At 49.1% G+C, this 14,145-nt stretch overlaps 2 protein-coding genes across 2 annotated transcripts in view; one reads left to right on the top strand and one right to left on the bottom strand.

The window, feature by feature from the left end:
- The first annotated feature begins 1,497 nt into the window (after positions 1 to 1,497).
- On the top strand, positions 1,498 to 12,453 carry HACL2 (2-hydroxyacyl-CoA lyase 2). The gene is made up of 15 exons (XM_020969275.2): positions 1,498 to 1,696; positions 2,863 to 3,064; positions 3,317 to 3,444; positions 3,576 to 3,714; positions 3,853 to 3,964; positions 6,522 to 6,621; positions 6,837 to 6,934; positions 7,342 to 7,478; positions 8,932 to 9,066; positions 10,575 to 10,689; positions 10,886 to 11,055; positions 11,199 to 11,269; positions 11,349 to 11,420; positions 11,671 to 11,776; positions 11,977 to 12,453. The coding sequence occupies exons 1-15, from the start codon at positions 1,580 to 1,582 to the stop codon at positions 12,153 to 12,155; spliced, it is 1,881 nt and encodes a 626-aa protein (XP_020824934.1). The 5' UTR covers positions 1,498 to 1,579; the 3' UTR covers positions 12,156 to 12,453.
- The window catches only part of SYDE1 (synapse defective Rho GTPase activating protein 1), a 6,311-nt gene continuing 4,596 nt past the window's right edge, over positions 12,431 to 14,145 (bottom strand). Inside the window, exon 8 of the mRNA XM_020969274.2 lies at positions 12,431 to 14,086. Within this exon, the coding sequence (XP_020824933.1) occupies positions 13,662 to 14,086 (425 nt within the window). The 3' untranslated portion in view covers positions 12,431 to 13,661. The remainder of the gene's footprint in view (positions 14,087 to 14,145) is intronic.

Below are 14,145 nucleotides of genomic sequence, written 5' to 3'. Positions count from 1 at the left end.
TAAATTTGACTCAGTTTTCTATAGATTTGAGAAATGAGGGCTTTATCAGAGAAACTGGCTGTAAAAAAAACCCCAAACAAACAAAAAACCTTCCCCAGTTTCCTGCTTTCCTTTAATCTTGGCAGCATTGGTTTTGTTTGGGCAAAACCTTAATTCAGTGTAATCAAAATTATTCATTTTATATCCTGCAATGCTCTCTATCTCTTGCTTGGTCATAAATTCTTCCCTTATCCATAAATCTGACAGGTAAAATTTTCCATGCTCCCCTAATTTGCTTATGATATCACCCTTTCAGGACCAGAGCCCAGGAAAGAGAGAGAATAAGGCTGGAAATTGAATTGAGAATCTTTCACATAGAGATAATTGAACCTGGAGCCAGGGCAGAACCTTGGCATGGAGAATGGGAAACCAATATGGTTCCCTACCAATTCTGACCTCCTGAAGAAAGGAGCAGAGCAGAGGATGAATAATCATAATAACGAGTATTTATATAACACTGTGAGGTTTGCAAAACACCTTACAAATGTCATCTCATTTTGTCCTCATGTGCTGTTATCATTCCCATTGAACAGATTAGGAAACAGAGGTTAAGTCGCTTGCCCAGGGTCACACTGCTAGGAAGTATCTGACGCTGGATTTGAACTCTGTTCTTCATGACTTCCAGTCCAGGGTTCACTCCTTTGTACCACCTAGCTGCCCCAAATGAATGTGAATGATATTTGCTTAGAGTTGTTGAAGGAAAGCAGGGGGTGGCCTTGGGAATGCGCAGTGGGGTGTAGGTGGGAAGAGAGATTTATGGGGTGGGGGCCCCGAAAAAAGTGTTTGGGGCAGGGCAGGTGAGGGAGGGGACGTAACTGGGGCTGTAAGTACTCAGGTGAAGCTTGTAACCTAGAGGCGAAGAACATGACGTCATGGGGCGTGGCCTCCAAGTTTTTGACTTAGGGGGGTTTCTGCGAGGTTATGGGGGCCATGATAGGGCAGAGCCTGTGAGGAGGTGGGGAGGGTTATGGGACCCCTTTTCCCCTCCTCCCTCTTCCCCTCTTTCGAAGAGATAGGAGCCATGATGCAGGCGGGGCCTGTGAAGAGCTGGGATTATGGAGCCTGTGAGAGGCAAAAGTTGTCTGTGAGCAGAGTTTCTGAACAACTGGTTTCTTTTTTCCTTCTCCTCCTCTTCCCTCCGAAGGCGGGAACCTGGAGTAAGGACCCGGATGTCCTCAATGTCCTTAATGTCCAGCGGAAGACTTAGAATTCAGGGGCCTTTTCCCTCCACTTGACTGGGAGCCGCCAGTCACGTGAAGATAAGGGCCCGCCAAACCGCAGAGCGACCTCTGCTCCTGCCGGGGAGACTGAGGAGAGCGGGAGGGGCGGAGGAGCCGAGGAGCCACCAATCCCTGGAGGCGAGGGGCGTGGCTCGGGCGCAGTGGGGAAGTGAGCCCACGCAGGATGGGGCGGGGCTTATCTCTAGTTTGCGAAGCCCCGCCCACTTGGGTGGGCCGGGGAGGCGATGGGGCGTGGTGCGGCCGGGGCATAGGCCGGGCCGGAGCCGAGCGGGGTCGGTGTCTGCAAGTTTAGCTTGGACATGGAGGCGAGCTGGGCCTCGGTCCCCTGCTGCGTCCTCTTGGTCTGCGGGACCCTGGCGGCCATCCTGCTCGGAGTCGCGCATCGCCTGGGCCTCTTCTACCAGCTCCTGCATCAGGTGCCCGGGGCAGGGGAGGGAGGCGGCACTGCCCCCGGGCCGGAATCGGGCTTAGCTAAGACTCGGGCCCTGTACCCAGGAGCTCCAGGGCATTCGGGGTGTGTGGGCGTGCGTGTAACACACAGAGATCACCGATACCCTACAGTGCAAGCTCAGAGAGGGCCAGACTGCTGTGTGCCTCCGGAGGGACTGCTGGGCATAGGGACCAGGGCAGGCTTCCTGGTGGAGGGCGTATTTAAAATCCTTCCTCCAGCTTCCACCTTCCTCTCCCCTCCCTCCTTCCCTCTCTCTCCTCCCTTCCCTCATTTCTCCCCCTTCCCCTATCCCCATTGCCTCATTTTCCCCGGTCTTCTTGCTCAGGCCCTTCCTTGAACTGCGCAGTTGTACCTTGCCTGCCTGGGATGGGAGTGGTGGGAGTGGTGGTGATGAAGAGGAAGAACTCCAGGTGCTAGAGATTGTGCTGGGCCTCTGCATCTAACCACACAAGCCACCCTTTGTTCCTTACCAGCTCCACTGACTTCTCCATGAGTTCTGAAGTTATCACCATGCTGTCTGATCTAAGGATCCCAAAATACTTTACACAGCTCACTGTTCTCTTGAACCTTTTATAGTAGGGAGGGGTGGGAATGAGAACAGAAGCTGAAGTCTAGCTGAAGTGGGCACGGAAGATAGGAGTCTCCCTGAGCTGAGGCGCCCTACTGAACGGGCTCTGCCCCAGGACTCTGAGGGCATTGACCAAGTTGTGAGATGCTTCAGGGTACAGTCATGAAATGAAGCCATCTAGTTCTCTAGGCCTTTCCTCTGACTGGGATATACTGCCTTCCGGCTGAGCAGGAGTCCAGGACATACTATAGCAACGGGGAGGAGGGAGAGATAGGTTAGGGAGATTCTGTGCTATGCTTTGGAATCCTCTGCAGTTCTCCTTTGGGACAAGACCCTACTCAGAGCCCTGACCCCTTTTGCTCAGTTGTAAATGGATCCTTGTAAAAGCCTTATAAACATCAGTGCTTGGTTCTTGCCCCAAGGTCTCCAATATTTCAAGTGAATGAGCGAGCACACCCACCAAGCTAGGGTACTGGATGAATTGTGCCAACACTCTACTGCCCTTCTGCCATGCCCTCCTTAGATTCTTCCTGCTCCCTTACTCCTTACCTCTCGTGTTCTAGGTCGACAAATCTAGTTCACGGCATGGTGGGGAGAGTGTGGCCGCAGTGCTGAGGGCCCATGGCGTGCGATTCATATTTACGTTGGTGGGTGGACACATTTCTCCACTGCTGGTGGCGGCTGAGAAGCTAGGCATCCGGGTGGTCGATACACGTCAGGAGGCCACGGCTGTCTTTGCCGCTGATGCTGTGGCCCGGCTCTCAGGTGGGACCTTGATCCCTAGGTCCCTACCCTAAGTAAGGGAGAGTGAAGGAGGATGGGTATTACTGTGGTTACTGAGGAGGACTCTGGGGAGATGTGGGTGTCCTTTTGAGTAGGTCTGTGCAATTGCTGCCATGGTGGGTATTGAGTGATTGGAGATGGATCTGTGGTGCTTATGCACATTAGAACCTCCGTGAATACTTGTTGAATAAGTGAATGTTGACTTTGCTGATAAAGAGGATTTGTCTGTGGCAGGGACTGTGGGTGTTGCTGCAGTGACAGCTGGGCCTGGCCTTACCAACACAGTGACTGCTGTGAAGAATGCCCAGATGGCCCAGTCACCTGTGCTGCTTTTGGGAGGGGCAGCCAGTACATTGCTGCAGGTGAGGTGGGGGCTGGCCTTCAAGCGTGGGTATTACTATGATAAACCAAGCCTAGTTTGCTCTAGGCTAGGTGGTAGCAGGAGGGGAAGGTGTGTAGTGGGACCTGTAGTGGCAATCTTTCCTTGTGTCAGGGCCGGGGGCCGCTTCAGGGCATCGACCAGATGTCTCTGTTCCTGCCACTCTGCAAGTTCTGTGCCTCTGTCCGCCGGGTCCGTGACATCATCCCCACTCTTCGGGCTGCGTTTGCTGCTGCCCAGTCTGGTACCCCAGGTAGGCAGGAGATGGGGTTGGGGATGGGGGTGGCCAATGAAAGAGGGGTTATGCTGAGGGGTGGGATGTGTCAGAGGGAGAATGGGGTCTTGAGGAGGATGGAACAGATGAGGTAGCCTCCTGTGCCCCCATTCCCAGGCCCTGTATTTGTGGAGCTCCCCATCGATGTGCTCTACCCTTACTTCTTGGTGCAGAAGGAGGTGATGCCCTCCAAAGCCCCCAAGAGCCTCATGGGAAGACTTGTCTCCTGGTGAGCACCCCCCTGCTTTTCCCTCCCCCTCTTGCTTCCTCCTTCATCCATCTTGTCCTTTTCCCCAGTCTTCCCTTTCAGTATATCAGCGGTCACTTATGAAGCCAGCTTTCCCCTGACCTATAGCAGAGAGAAGAGGAGGAGACTTGGAGACTTGGTGCTTGTCCTCACTGAGCTAGCTCATTGTTTCATTGGGGATCTAGACTCACATTGATGAAACAGTCAGAGAATCAGGGCATATGTGCTGTAGGTGTTCAGGAAATCAATTTAACAGACATTTATTAAGCTTCTACTGTGAGTAAGGTGGTTGGGATGTGCAGAGATAAAAGTACAAACTGGATCTTCCCTTGAGGACCTTTCATTCTGTTACTGAGTTGGCTGTGCTGTGTAGATAGACTGGTAGAGATGAGGAGGGAAGGGCCATGCAGACCCAGAGAACTACCTGCCCAAAGCCACGGTATCTTCTGTATTTGAGAAAGAGGGTGTGTAGAGGGGAGATAAGGTTAGAGCTTAAAGGTGGGACTGACTGTGATGAGACTTGATAGCCAGATGGGACAGTGGTTAAGTTGGATAAAGCAAATAATGGGGAGCCATTGTAAGTTTTTGAGCCACGTACAGTGCGTTGGAAAGGAGAGACTGGGGCAGGAGTCCTTAATCTTTTTTGTTCTTTTAGAGGCAGCTAGGTGGTACCATAGTGCACAGAGCACCAGGCAGGAGTCTGGAAGACCTGACTTCAAATCCACTGTCAGATAACTTTGTAGATCTGTGATCCTAGGCAAATCACTTAACTGCTGTTTGCCTCAGTTTCCTCCTCTGTAAAATGGAGATAATAATAGCACCTACCTTCCAGAGTGTTGTGAGGCTAAAATGAGACATTTGCAAAGTGCTTTGCAAATTTTAAAGAGATACATAAATCTTACTTATCTATCAATCCATTCATTTGTTTTCTCTATTCAACTGTTTATTTACTTAATCGATTACCTATTTATTTATTTGTTTGTGTTATGGACCCCTTTGGCATTCTGGTGAAGCCTTTTCAGAATAATGTTTTTAAATGTATAAAATATATATAATATATAAAATATATAATGTATAAAATAAAGTACATAGAATTATAAGGAAACTAATCATTTTGAAATACAGTTATAATACACACACACACACACACACACACACACACACACTCCAACAAGTTCACAGACCCTAGGTTAAGAACCCCTGGAGGGAAACTAGGTAGGAGGCCCTTGCAGTAATTCAGGTATGAGGTAGTGAGGATCTGGACTAGAGTGGTAGCATCAGAACAAAAAAGGACGAACATATGAGAGACAAAGAAGGTTGCTAGTACTTGGGGTCAGAGTGGACCCAGGAGGCAGAAGGTGGAAGAGGAGGAAGATCCAAAGTGTCTCTTGACATTCCTAGCCTGGGTGGAATGACTGACTCAGATGGGAAAAAGGGGTTGGTTTGAGGGTGAAGAGGGGTGCTCTAGATAGAACTGAGTTTAAGATGACGCTTGAGTATCCACCTGGAGATTTTTTAGGAGCAGTTACGAATACAAGAGAATGTCCTGGAGTTAGAAGTGCATCCTACATGTTTGTTGAATTGCATTGGTATACCAGGTAAGAGGCTGGGGCTCTGTGTAGATACGAAAGCCAGAGAATCATAGAATATTAGGTCGAGAAGGACTCGGAGGAAGGGGGCATCTCATGTGACCTCCTCATCAGTAGGTTGAGGCTCAGTTTTCTTAAGAGGCTGTGACTTTTCAAAGGTCACACTGAGTTAGTGGCAGAATCAGGACCGGTGTCCAAGTCACTTCTCAGTCTAGTGGGGATAGTTGAAATTATGTCAGTGAATGATCTCTTTGAAGGAGTGAGGAGAGAAAGGGAGAGCCCAGAAAAGATGCTTCGTTACTGTTGACCTTGGAGAAGAAAAAGAACTATTGAAGGAGACAAGATTAGAGGGAAATAGAAGACCTAGGAGTGCCAGGTGAGGACAGAGAGGGTGGACAGAAGTGTCAAATGATACCAAGAAGGCACGGAAGATGAGGGTGAGAAAAGACCATGGGAGATGGGGAGAAGGGTAGTATGATGCGAAGAGGATCATCCTCACAGAGCTGGAAGGCACCTGAGAAGCCTCCTAATCCGACTCCTAATTTTGTAGTTGAGGATACTGAGGCCTAAGGAACTTGAAATGACTTATCTCAGGTCACATGCATTGGTAAGTGGCAGAGAGGGCATTTCAACCCAGCCCCAGACTTAGGGTTAAAAATCCTGGCTTCGAGACCCAGTTCTGATTTTTACTAGCTCTGTGTGACCTTGGGCAAGTCATGTTATCTTGCTGAGCCTGTTTACTCATCTGTAAAATGAAGGGGTTGGCTAAATGACCCCCCCAAGACCCTTACAAGTTCTCATATTTCATTATTCTGTGTTAATTTGCTTTTTCCTGTGGCTTTCTCCCTTTCCTATCCCTTGTGCTTTCTCTGCCCTCTCTCTTTTTTTTCCTCCTTAGCTCCTGTTTCTCCAATTTAACCCAGTCTGATTTTCCCTGCCTTGTCCACTAGGTACCTGCAGAACCACTTGGCCAATCTGTTTGCAGGGGCCTGGGAGCCCCAGCCTGAGGGCCCCCTGCCCCTGGACATTCCTCAGGCCTCTTCCCAGCAAGTAAGCTGACCATGCTTCCCTGGGCCTGGGTTGTCCTCCTTTGAGGTTCCCTGGGCATCAGAGAGAGAGAGAGAGAGAGAGAGAGAGAGAGAGAGAGAGAGAGAGAGAATATGAGTAGGAGTATGAGTGTGTGTGTGCACGTGTGTGTGTGTTTGAGATCTATCAACAAGCAGAAGAACTTTCTCTTTTACACTGTCCTGGGAACCCCTTGACAGGTTCAGCGCTGTGTGGAGCTTGTGAGTCGAGCCAAGAAGCCCCTCTTGTTGCTGGGCAGCCAGGCCTTGCTGCCCCCAACCCCAGCGGAGAGACTCCGGTGAGGAGACCTTCTGTATTCCTCCTGGCCAGAGCTTCTGCTGAAGAGATCTTCCTTCTGACCACTGTCTGCCCCCTCCCCCTCTGCCCCAATCTCCCTGGCTTCTGGGGAGGAGACCTTGCTTGTGTGCCTCCTTTGAGGCATCCCCTGCATCTAATTCAGAGAAGCTCTGGCTGCCCTCTTCCTCCAGGGTGTTAGGGGAGAAGAATCTGCACTGTCTTCCCCCTGTGTGGCTCCCTTCTCTTCAGCTCCCCTCATCCTGACCTAAGGCAGACTTGGGCTTTTTCTGGCAGGGGTCAAGGTGGAGGTATTGTGGGGATTGAAGCTGGCAAGAGGAACTGACATTGATGAAATTGGTGACCAGGAGGAGTTACTCCAGGCTCCTCTGATTTTTCTTTTCTTATTAGAGCTGCAGTCGAGTCTCTGGGTATCCCTTGCTTCCTAGGAGGAATGGCAAGGGGACTTTTGGGCCGGGACAGTCCCCTTCACATCAGGCAAAACCGCCGTGATGCACTTAAGGAGGCTGATGTTGTCATCTTAGCAGGTAAATGGGATAATCTGTGGAGGCAAGAGTGGAGGTGGTGGTTGTCAACAGTTCATTTTAGCACGTCTCCTTAGGTGTAGGACCCTGACTGGCATTCCCCAGCACTTCCTGCTGGTTTCTTTGGGTCTTTGTAACCTCCTTCCCATACCTTCCTCCTTGAGAGAAATTTAGTCATGCCCCTACATTCCCATTCTTTTTCTCAAAATCATGTTTAAAAGGTGAACTTTGTTCACCTTTCCACAGAATTGAAGATGGAGTTTAGGTATGTGGTCACTAGGTGGCTGCTGTGTTAGAAGCCCATTGTAGGAGGTATGTGTTTAGCTAAGATGGGATGGAGGTGCCTTCCCCATCCTCTTTGATTAGACAAAATATATGTTTGGATTGGATTTATTAAAACAGTTAAGTTTGAAAACAAGCATAACCAGTTAAGCAGGTAATTATTTTAGAGACAGTTTCTTAAAGAAAAAAGAAAATGCCACCTAAATAATAATAGCTCTCATTTATTTAGTCCTTTAAGGTTTGCAAAACACTGTATGTACTTTCTTGTGTAATCCTTACACCAACCTTAATAGGGAGGCATTACAGATGTAATCACCATTTTACCTCCGTGGCCTAATAGTTACTGATCTTGAATTAGTCAAGAGAATGTTCTCACTAAGAAGCCCCCTACACCGATAAAATCACAGGTGTGGATCAAAATGAAAAATTATTCTCATTTTATAGGCTGAGGAAACTGAGGCCCAAAAAGCCAAACCAATAACATGGTATAGTGGATAGAGTGCTGGATTTGGAGTCGGGGATACTTGGATTCAAATCCTGCCTCTGATACTTATTAACTATGTGACTATGAGCAAGCAGCTTAACATCTCTGTGCCTCAATTTCTTTAGCTGTAAAATAGGATAATAATACCTGTAGACATTCTGTTTCCCATGCCTTGGGTTTTGGAATCAATCATGGAGAATAAGAATAACAACTTATATTTCTGTAGATAGATCAAGCATTTACCTTATGCCAGGGGATATAGATACAAGCAAACAAAATAGTCTCTGCTCTCAAAGAGCTTATATTCTACTAGGGCCTTTATCCTTCCATTCATTTATTCATCTAACAGATCTTTACTCTGGACTGTTACTTCAGCTGGTGCTGACTGGCTGCTTGTTCTAGGGAAAAGGCAGTGGTGCCCACAGCCTACCATGGGAACCCACTTTGGGTGCTGGGGCTGGTGGAGAGGCCCTGCCAGGTGACTCAATGCTGGTGATGGCAGAGATGAGTGAGGCAGGGTCTGGAGCTTGCAGTCCATTCAGTTATAAGAATGCTTTTGCAACAAACTGGAACTGTGAATTAAATGAAGTTGCACAGGTTTCATTATCCTCCCATGAGCACTGACCACCTTTCACCCCCTTTAAACACCCTGCTGTGTTCAAGTTTGTGATGCCCTCCCCAAACCCCCAGGTGCCGTGTGTGACTTCCGTCTATCTTATGGCCGTGTCTTAAGCCACAGCAGCAAAATTATTGCTGTCAATCGTGACCGAGAACAGTTGCTGCTCAACTCTGATCTCTTCTGGAAGCCTCAGGAGGCCGTGCAAGGTGAGCAGGGTAACAACGAGGATCTCATAGGATTCATTGATTTGTTTTTAGACTGTAGAGTTTAGATCTGGGTGGGATCTTAGAGATGATCTAGTCCAGTGCCCACATTTTACAGAGGAAGAAACAGAACCAGAGAGGAAAATTACTTTCTCAAGGTCAGAAGATAATAAACAGCAGAACTGGGATTTCTATGTAAGTTCTTACTTTTTAAATTCCAGTGCTTTATGCACTATACCACACTAGATCTCTAACAATCCTTTAATATGAATAATGGCAGAGCGATTGTGGTGCTGAGCTTAGAATCAGGAAGAGTTGAGTTCAGATCTCATTCTTCACGCTAGCTGTATGACCCCAAACTTCCCAGAACAAATCCCCTTAATAAAAGGATTTGTTCCTTAAAACTCAGACTTGGTCCAAAGGCCACATCCAAGAACCTTGAAGGCCACATGTGACCTGGAGGCCTCAGGTTCCCAACCCCTGCTCCAGACAAATCACTTAATCTCTAGGTCTCAGGCCACTCCTAAGGATTAAGCTACTAGGTTTTAGATGGATTGCCATTTGCCTTCTCTACATTGCTTGAGGGTACTCCCATGCCTGTGCTGATGAGCAATCATATTGGTAGGAGGTTTGTGTATGCTTCCACTGTTGTGGAACACTTTATATCCATTTTCTTATTTGATCTTGTCCACACTTCTGTGAAGTAAGTGGGACAGGTCATCCTTATTTTACAGATGAAGAAATGGAAGCTCAGAGAGAATGATAAATAATAAGGGCAGAGTTGGGACTTGAACTGAGGTCTAGGACTCTTTCTTTTATGACATGTGCTCTGCCTGGGCTTATTGTACCATGTCTGATTACCCCACTATGGTGTTCCTTGTCTCTTTTTTCTCACCAGGGGTGATAGTAGGAAGGGGATAGAAAGGGAATAGAGAATAAACATTTATATAGTATCTACTATGTACTAAGCACTGTACAAATATCTCATTTGGTCCTCAGAAGAATCCTGCAAGGTAGGGACACACAGCTAGTAGGTGTCTGAAAGCCAGATTTAAACTCAGGTCTTCCTAACTACTGACTAGGAGCAGCTAGGTGGTACAGTGGATAAAGTGCTGGGCCTGGAGTTAGGAAGACTCATCTTCCTGACTTCAAATCTGCCCTCAAACACTTTACTAGCTCTGTGACCCTGGGCAATTCACTTAACCCCATTTCCTCAGTTTTTTCATCTAAAGAATGAGCTAGAGAAGGAAATGACAAACATTCCAGTATCTTTTCCAAGAAAACCCCAAATGGGGTCATGAAGAGTTGAACATGACTGAAAACAACTGAACAGTTTCCTGACTCCAGGCCTAGCCTTCTGTCCACTGTGCCACATTACTGCCTCAAAAGGCTTTATCTGTCTGCCCTTCCTTTTGAGCCTTTTTCTTGCCTATTAGGTTCTTCCTGGCCTATTGGGGCAGAGAAGACCATCTTAGCATGTAACCCCAACCCCACCAATGTTTTCCTCCCAGGGGATGTAGGCTCCTTTCTGCTAAGGCTAGTGGAAGGACTTCGGGGCCAGACGTGGAACCAGGACTGGATTGAGCAGCTTCAAGAGGCTGACCGAAAGAAGGAACAGGCCAATCGGTGGGTGTTGCAGGGGGTTTGTCATTGGGCTTAGGAGGCTGGAGTGGTAGGGGGAATGGGCTAAAGTGTGTATGGGGGAGGAAATGGGGAGGGTTTTGCAAAGGCCAAGGAAGCTTCCTTTGGTCCTTGAAAATGGGTAGACTAGAGTGGTAGGAGAAGTGTTTCTTTCAGGTTGCTAACAGGCTGCCTATTCTAGAGAAAAGGCATCAGTGCCCACAACCCACCACTTGAACCCACTTTGGGTGTTGGACCTGGTTGAGAAGACCCTGCCAGATAACTCGGTGCTGGTGGCAGATGGTGGAGATTTCGTGGGCAGTGCTGCTTATCTGGTTCGGGCCCGAGGCCCTTTGAGCTGGCTTGATCCTGGTGAGTAGGGAGCAGCAACAACTGTGCCCTCTCCTCATGTTTCTTTTTGGGAGAGGGCCCTAGATCTAAAGAATCTTGGGGGGCCTGGAGTATTTGGACATGTTATCTTCTTTCCTCTTTTTCCTCTGCCTGTTTCTTCATAGGAGCCTTTGGGACTTTGGGAGTAGGAGGAGGATTTGCACTTGGCGCCAAGCTGTGCCGGCCAGATGCAGAGGTGAGTTATGCACTAAGGGTGAGGGGTGCCAGCCCACGGGTTACTGCTTTCCTATGTTACTTACTTCCCCTTTCCTTAGGTCTGGGTCCTCTTTGGAGATGGTGCCCTGGGCTACAGCATCATTGAGTTTGATACCTTTGTCAGACACAAGGTATGTGGGCACTATAGGGTGTTCTTGCTGTTCCCTGATAGCAAATATTGGACCTGTGGGAGAACTGCTTATCTAAGGGGAGGGAGAAATATTGGGAGAGATTTCTGCTTGTCCCTTACCCCAATTGTCTTTTTCCCTTTTTCCTTGGGGGGCCCCACCCCTTTCCTCTCTAGCTTCCATTTTCTTAGCTTGGGGCAAAGGGTAGGTTTGGGGGTTAGGATTCCTACCTCATGTTTTTTTTTTCTTTCAGATTCCTGTTATCGCTGTGGTGGGGAATGATGCATGTTGGACCCAGATCTCTAGGGAGCAGGTGCCCATTCTTGGCAGTAATGTGGCCTGTGGTCTAGTTTACACTGGTGAGGAAACTTTGGGGGAGGGTGGGAGCATGGTCTGTGCTGCAGTGGGGTGTGTAACCAGGGTGGGTTTTTTGTTTCCTCTTTCTCCACCTGCTACTTCTTTAAGTCCTAGAGGTAGATAAGTCACCTGCAGCTTTATTCCAAGACCTGGCTTTGTGCTAAAGCTATATCCTGATTGTCTTCTCATGTTGTTTCTGCAGATTATCATGTGGTGGCAGAAGGGCTGGGGTCTCAGGGCTTCCTGCTGTCAAGGGAGAATGAGGAGAAGGCTGCAGAGGTGCTGCAAACTGCTCAGAAGCGGTGTCGTGAGGGCCGGCCTGTCCTTATTAATGTTCTCATTGGAAAGTCGGACTTCCGGGATGGTTCCATCTCTGTGTAGGGAGACCTGTTAATCCATCATCTTGTGCCCTGACCTCCCTATGCCACTTGTTAGATGAAGTGGCCATCTTGCCCTTCCCCCTTCCTCAGAGGATACTGTTTCAGACAGTGTCAAGAGTGGGAAGGGAACAGGACACCTGAGAATGAGACCCATTCTTAGAGGTTTACCTTGGGTGGCAAGTTCAACCTTTTTCACTAGGCTGGGTTGAAGCATCCCTGGATGTGATAATGACCTCTTTTCCCATGAACCTTTGGTTCAATAAACATCCCATCTAGGCCTTTGGTGGCCCAAGGACTCAGCCTTGGTACCTGTGCATAATGATTTATTGTTCACACAGTGAGGACAGGGTTGAGGGAGGATAGTAGGTGATGGTGGAAAGGACCCTAACTTTCCCACCAATAATGGCTCCTCACAAGTGAGGGATTTGGAGTGGGGTGGGGTTCCACAGTGGTGCCTACTGGTTATGGCCTCAGAAAGTATATATCCACTGCTGACTCCTCATCCCCATGTTTTCCCTGACCTAGAGCCCCAGACATCTTTATAAACATATTTATACAACATTTTCTCTTATTCTCAACACACACATATGCACATACACATAAACACACACATTCTCACAGCTGGAGGCAATAAATAAGAGCCTGTTCGTACCAAAGTATACCAGCCTGGCTCTTGGGGGAAGGGGGAGAGAAGAATGGGCAGAGAGCCATCCTTCAGAAGGATGGAGGGGTAAGTGCTTAGTTTGGTGGGCCTGAGAGGGTTAGGACCTGTACTCTGCTACCCCTACTTGTTCTGAGGCAGTGATTGACTTTCCCTATCCTTCTTTGGGAGTCAAGGGGCATATACTGTTGGAGGTAGGGCAATAGTCAATACCAGTTGCCTTGTCCAGATAGCCCTGACCTGGGGTCAGCTCATGGACTCCTAAAATGACACTGCTGATTTCAGTGCTTAAGGGAGTAGGGGGTGGCAGAGCTGTGTCCAAAGCTAATACTGATTTGGCTGGCAGCAGCAAGGGAGGGTGTGTTGGGGTACCCCCCCTTAGGGAGGTGGGTGATCACAGCAAGATAATAAATCATAAGATTTTAGAGCTGGAAGATACCGTAGAGATCATCTAGTCCAACCCTCCTCATTTTTACAAATGAGGAGACTGAGGCCTGGAGAGCTGAAGTGACCTGCCCCAGCTGACATGGTAGCAAGTAGCTGAGCAGATTGGAGCACAGGTCTTTCTGAATGGGATTTTTGGCTCTTTCCACTCCAGTCTACTCTCTGGCACTTTCACCTGCAAAAGTGGCTGCAGTAGATTGACTCCTACAGAGGGCACCAATCTGGCCTCAGGAAAAGTGGTCCCTGGTTTCAGGGGGAAAGGTCCATGGCAAGAGTGCTACTTATCCCCGTCAAGGACATCTCCTTAGTAACAAGGAGATGGTCCTTGGCAACGGAAGGCTGGTCCCTAGCACAAGGAAATAGATGGTCCCCAGCAACGGGAGGCAGACTCCCAGCCAGGACTCAGAGGCACACGTTGATCTGCTTGGACAGCTCCCTCTCCAGGTCCAAGATCAGGGTGTCAAAGTCCTTGAGGTTGAGGCGGGTGTTGAAGGGAGCCTCGGGGTCATCATTCATGAGGGCAAAATCGCTCACGAAGTCACTGGTCCCCTCTCGCCCTCTGTCTTCATCCTCGTCATCGTCCTCGCTGCTACCCGCTACCTGGTCGTAGTCGGGGCCGGACAGGAAGTCCCGCCCATAAGACAGGAAGTCCCGCCCGCAGATGCTCCAGTCGCCAGCGTAGCGGTTGCTAGGGGGGCTCTCGGGCCCACCTCGGTCTCGGGGCCGTGTCACCACTTCGGGCTCCCCCAGCGGCAGTTCCAGCAGGGGCTGCCGCTTCGGGCGGAGGTAGGGGACGGTGTCTGGAGGATCTGGGGGGCGGCGGGGGTCTGGGGGAAGAGGGGAAGGGAATGACCTAGAGCTGGCTCTGAGCCTACATCTGACCCGG

The sequence above is a fragment of the Phascolarctos cinereus genome, unplaced genomic scaffold (assembly GCF_003287225.1).
Source record: "Phascolarctos cinereus isolate Bilbo 61053 unplaced genomic scaffold, phaCin_HiC Scaffold_4;HRSCAF=312, whole genome shotgun sequence".
NCBI classification, from domain to species: Eukaryota; Metazoa; Chordata; class Mammalia; order Diprotodontia; family Phascolarctidae; genus Phascolarctos; species Phascolarctos cinereus.
The sequence above is the reverse complement of the archived record's forward strand: the minus strand, read 5'-3'. Positions and strand labels throughout refer to the sequence as shown.

Bases quoted from the DNA above. Each gene is read 5' to 3' on its own strand.
- HACL2 (XM_020969275.2), top strand. From the start codon at position 1,580: ATGGAGGCGAGCTGGGCCTCGGTCCCCTGCTGCGTCCTCTTGGTCTGC. The intron at 7,479-8,931 runs GTAAATGGGATA...CCAAACCCCCAG, and splicing joins TGATGTTGTCATCTTAGCAG to GTGCCGTGTGTGACTTCCGT. The intron at 11,777-11,976 runs GTGAGGAAACTT...TTGTTTCTGCAG, and splicing joins CTGTGGTCTAGTTTACACTG to ATTATCATGTGGTGGCAGAA.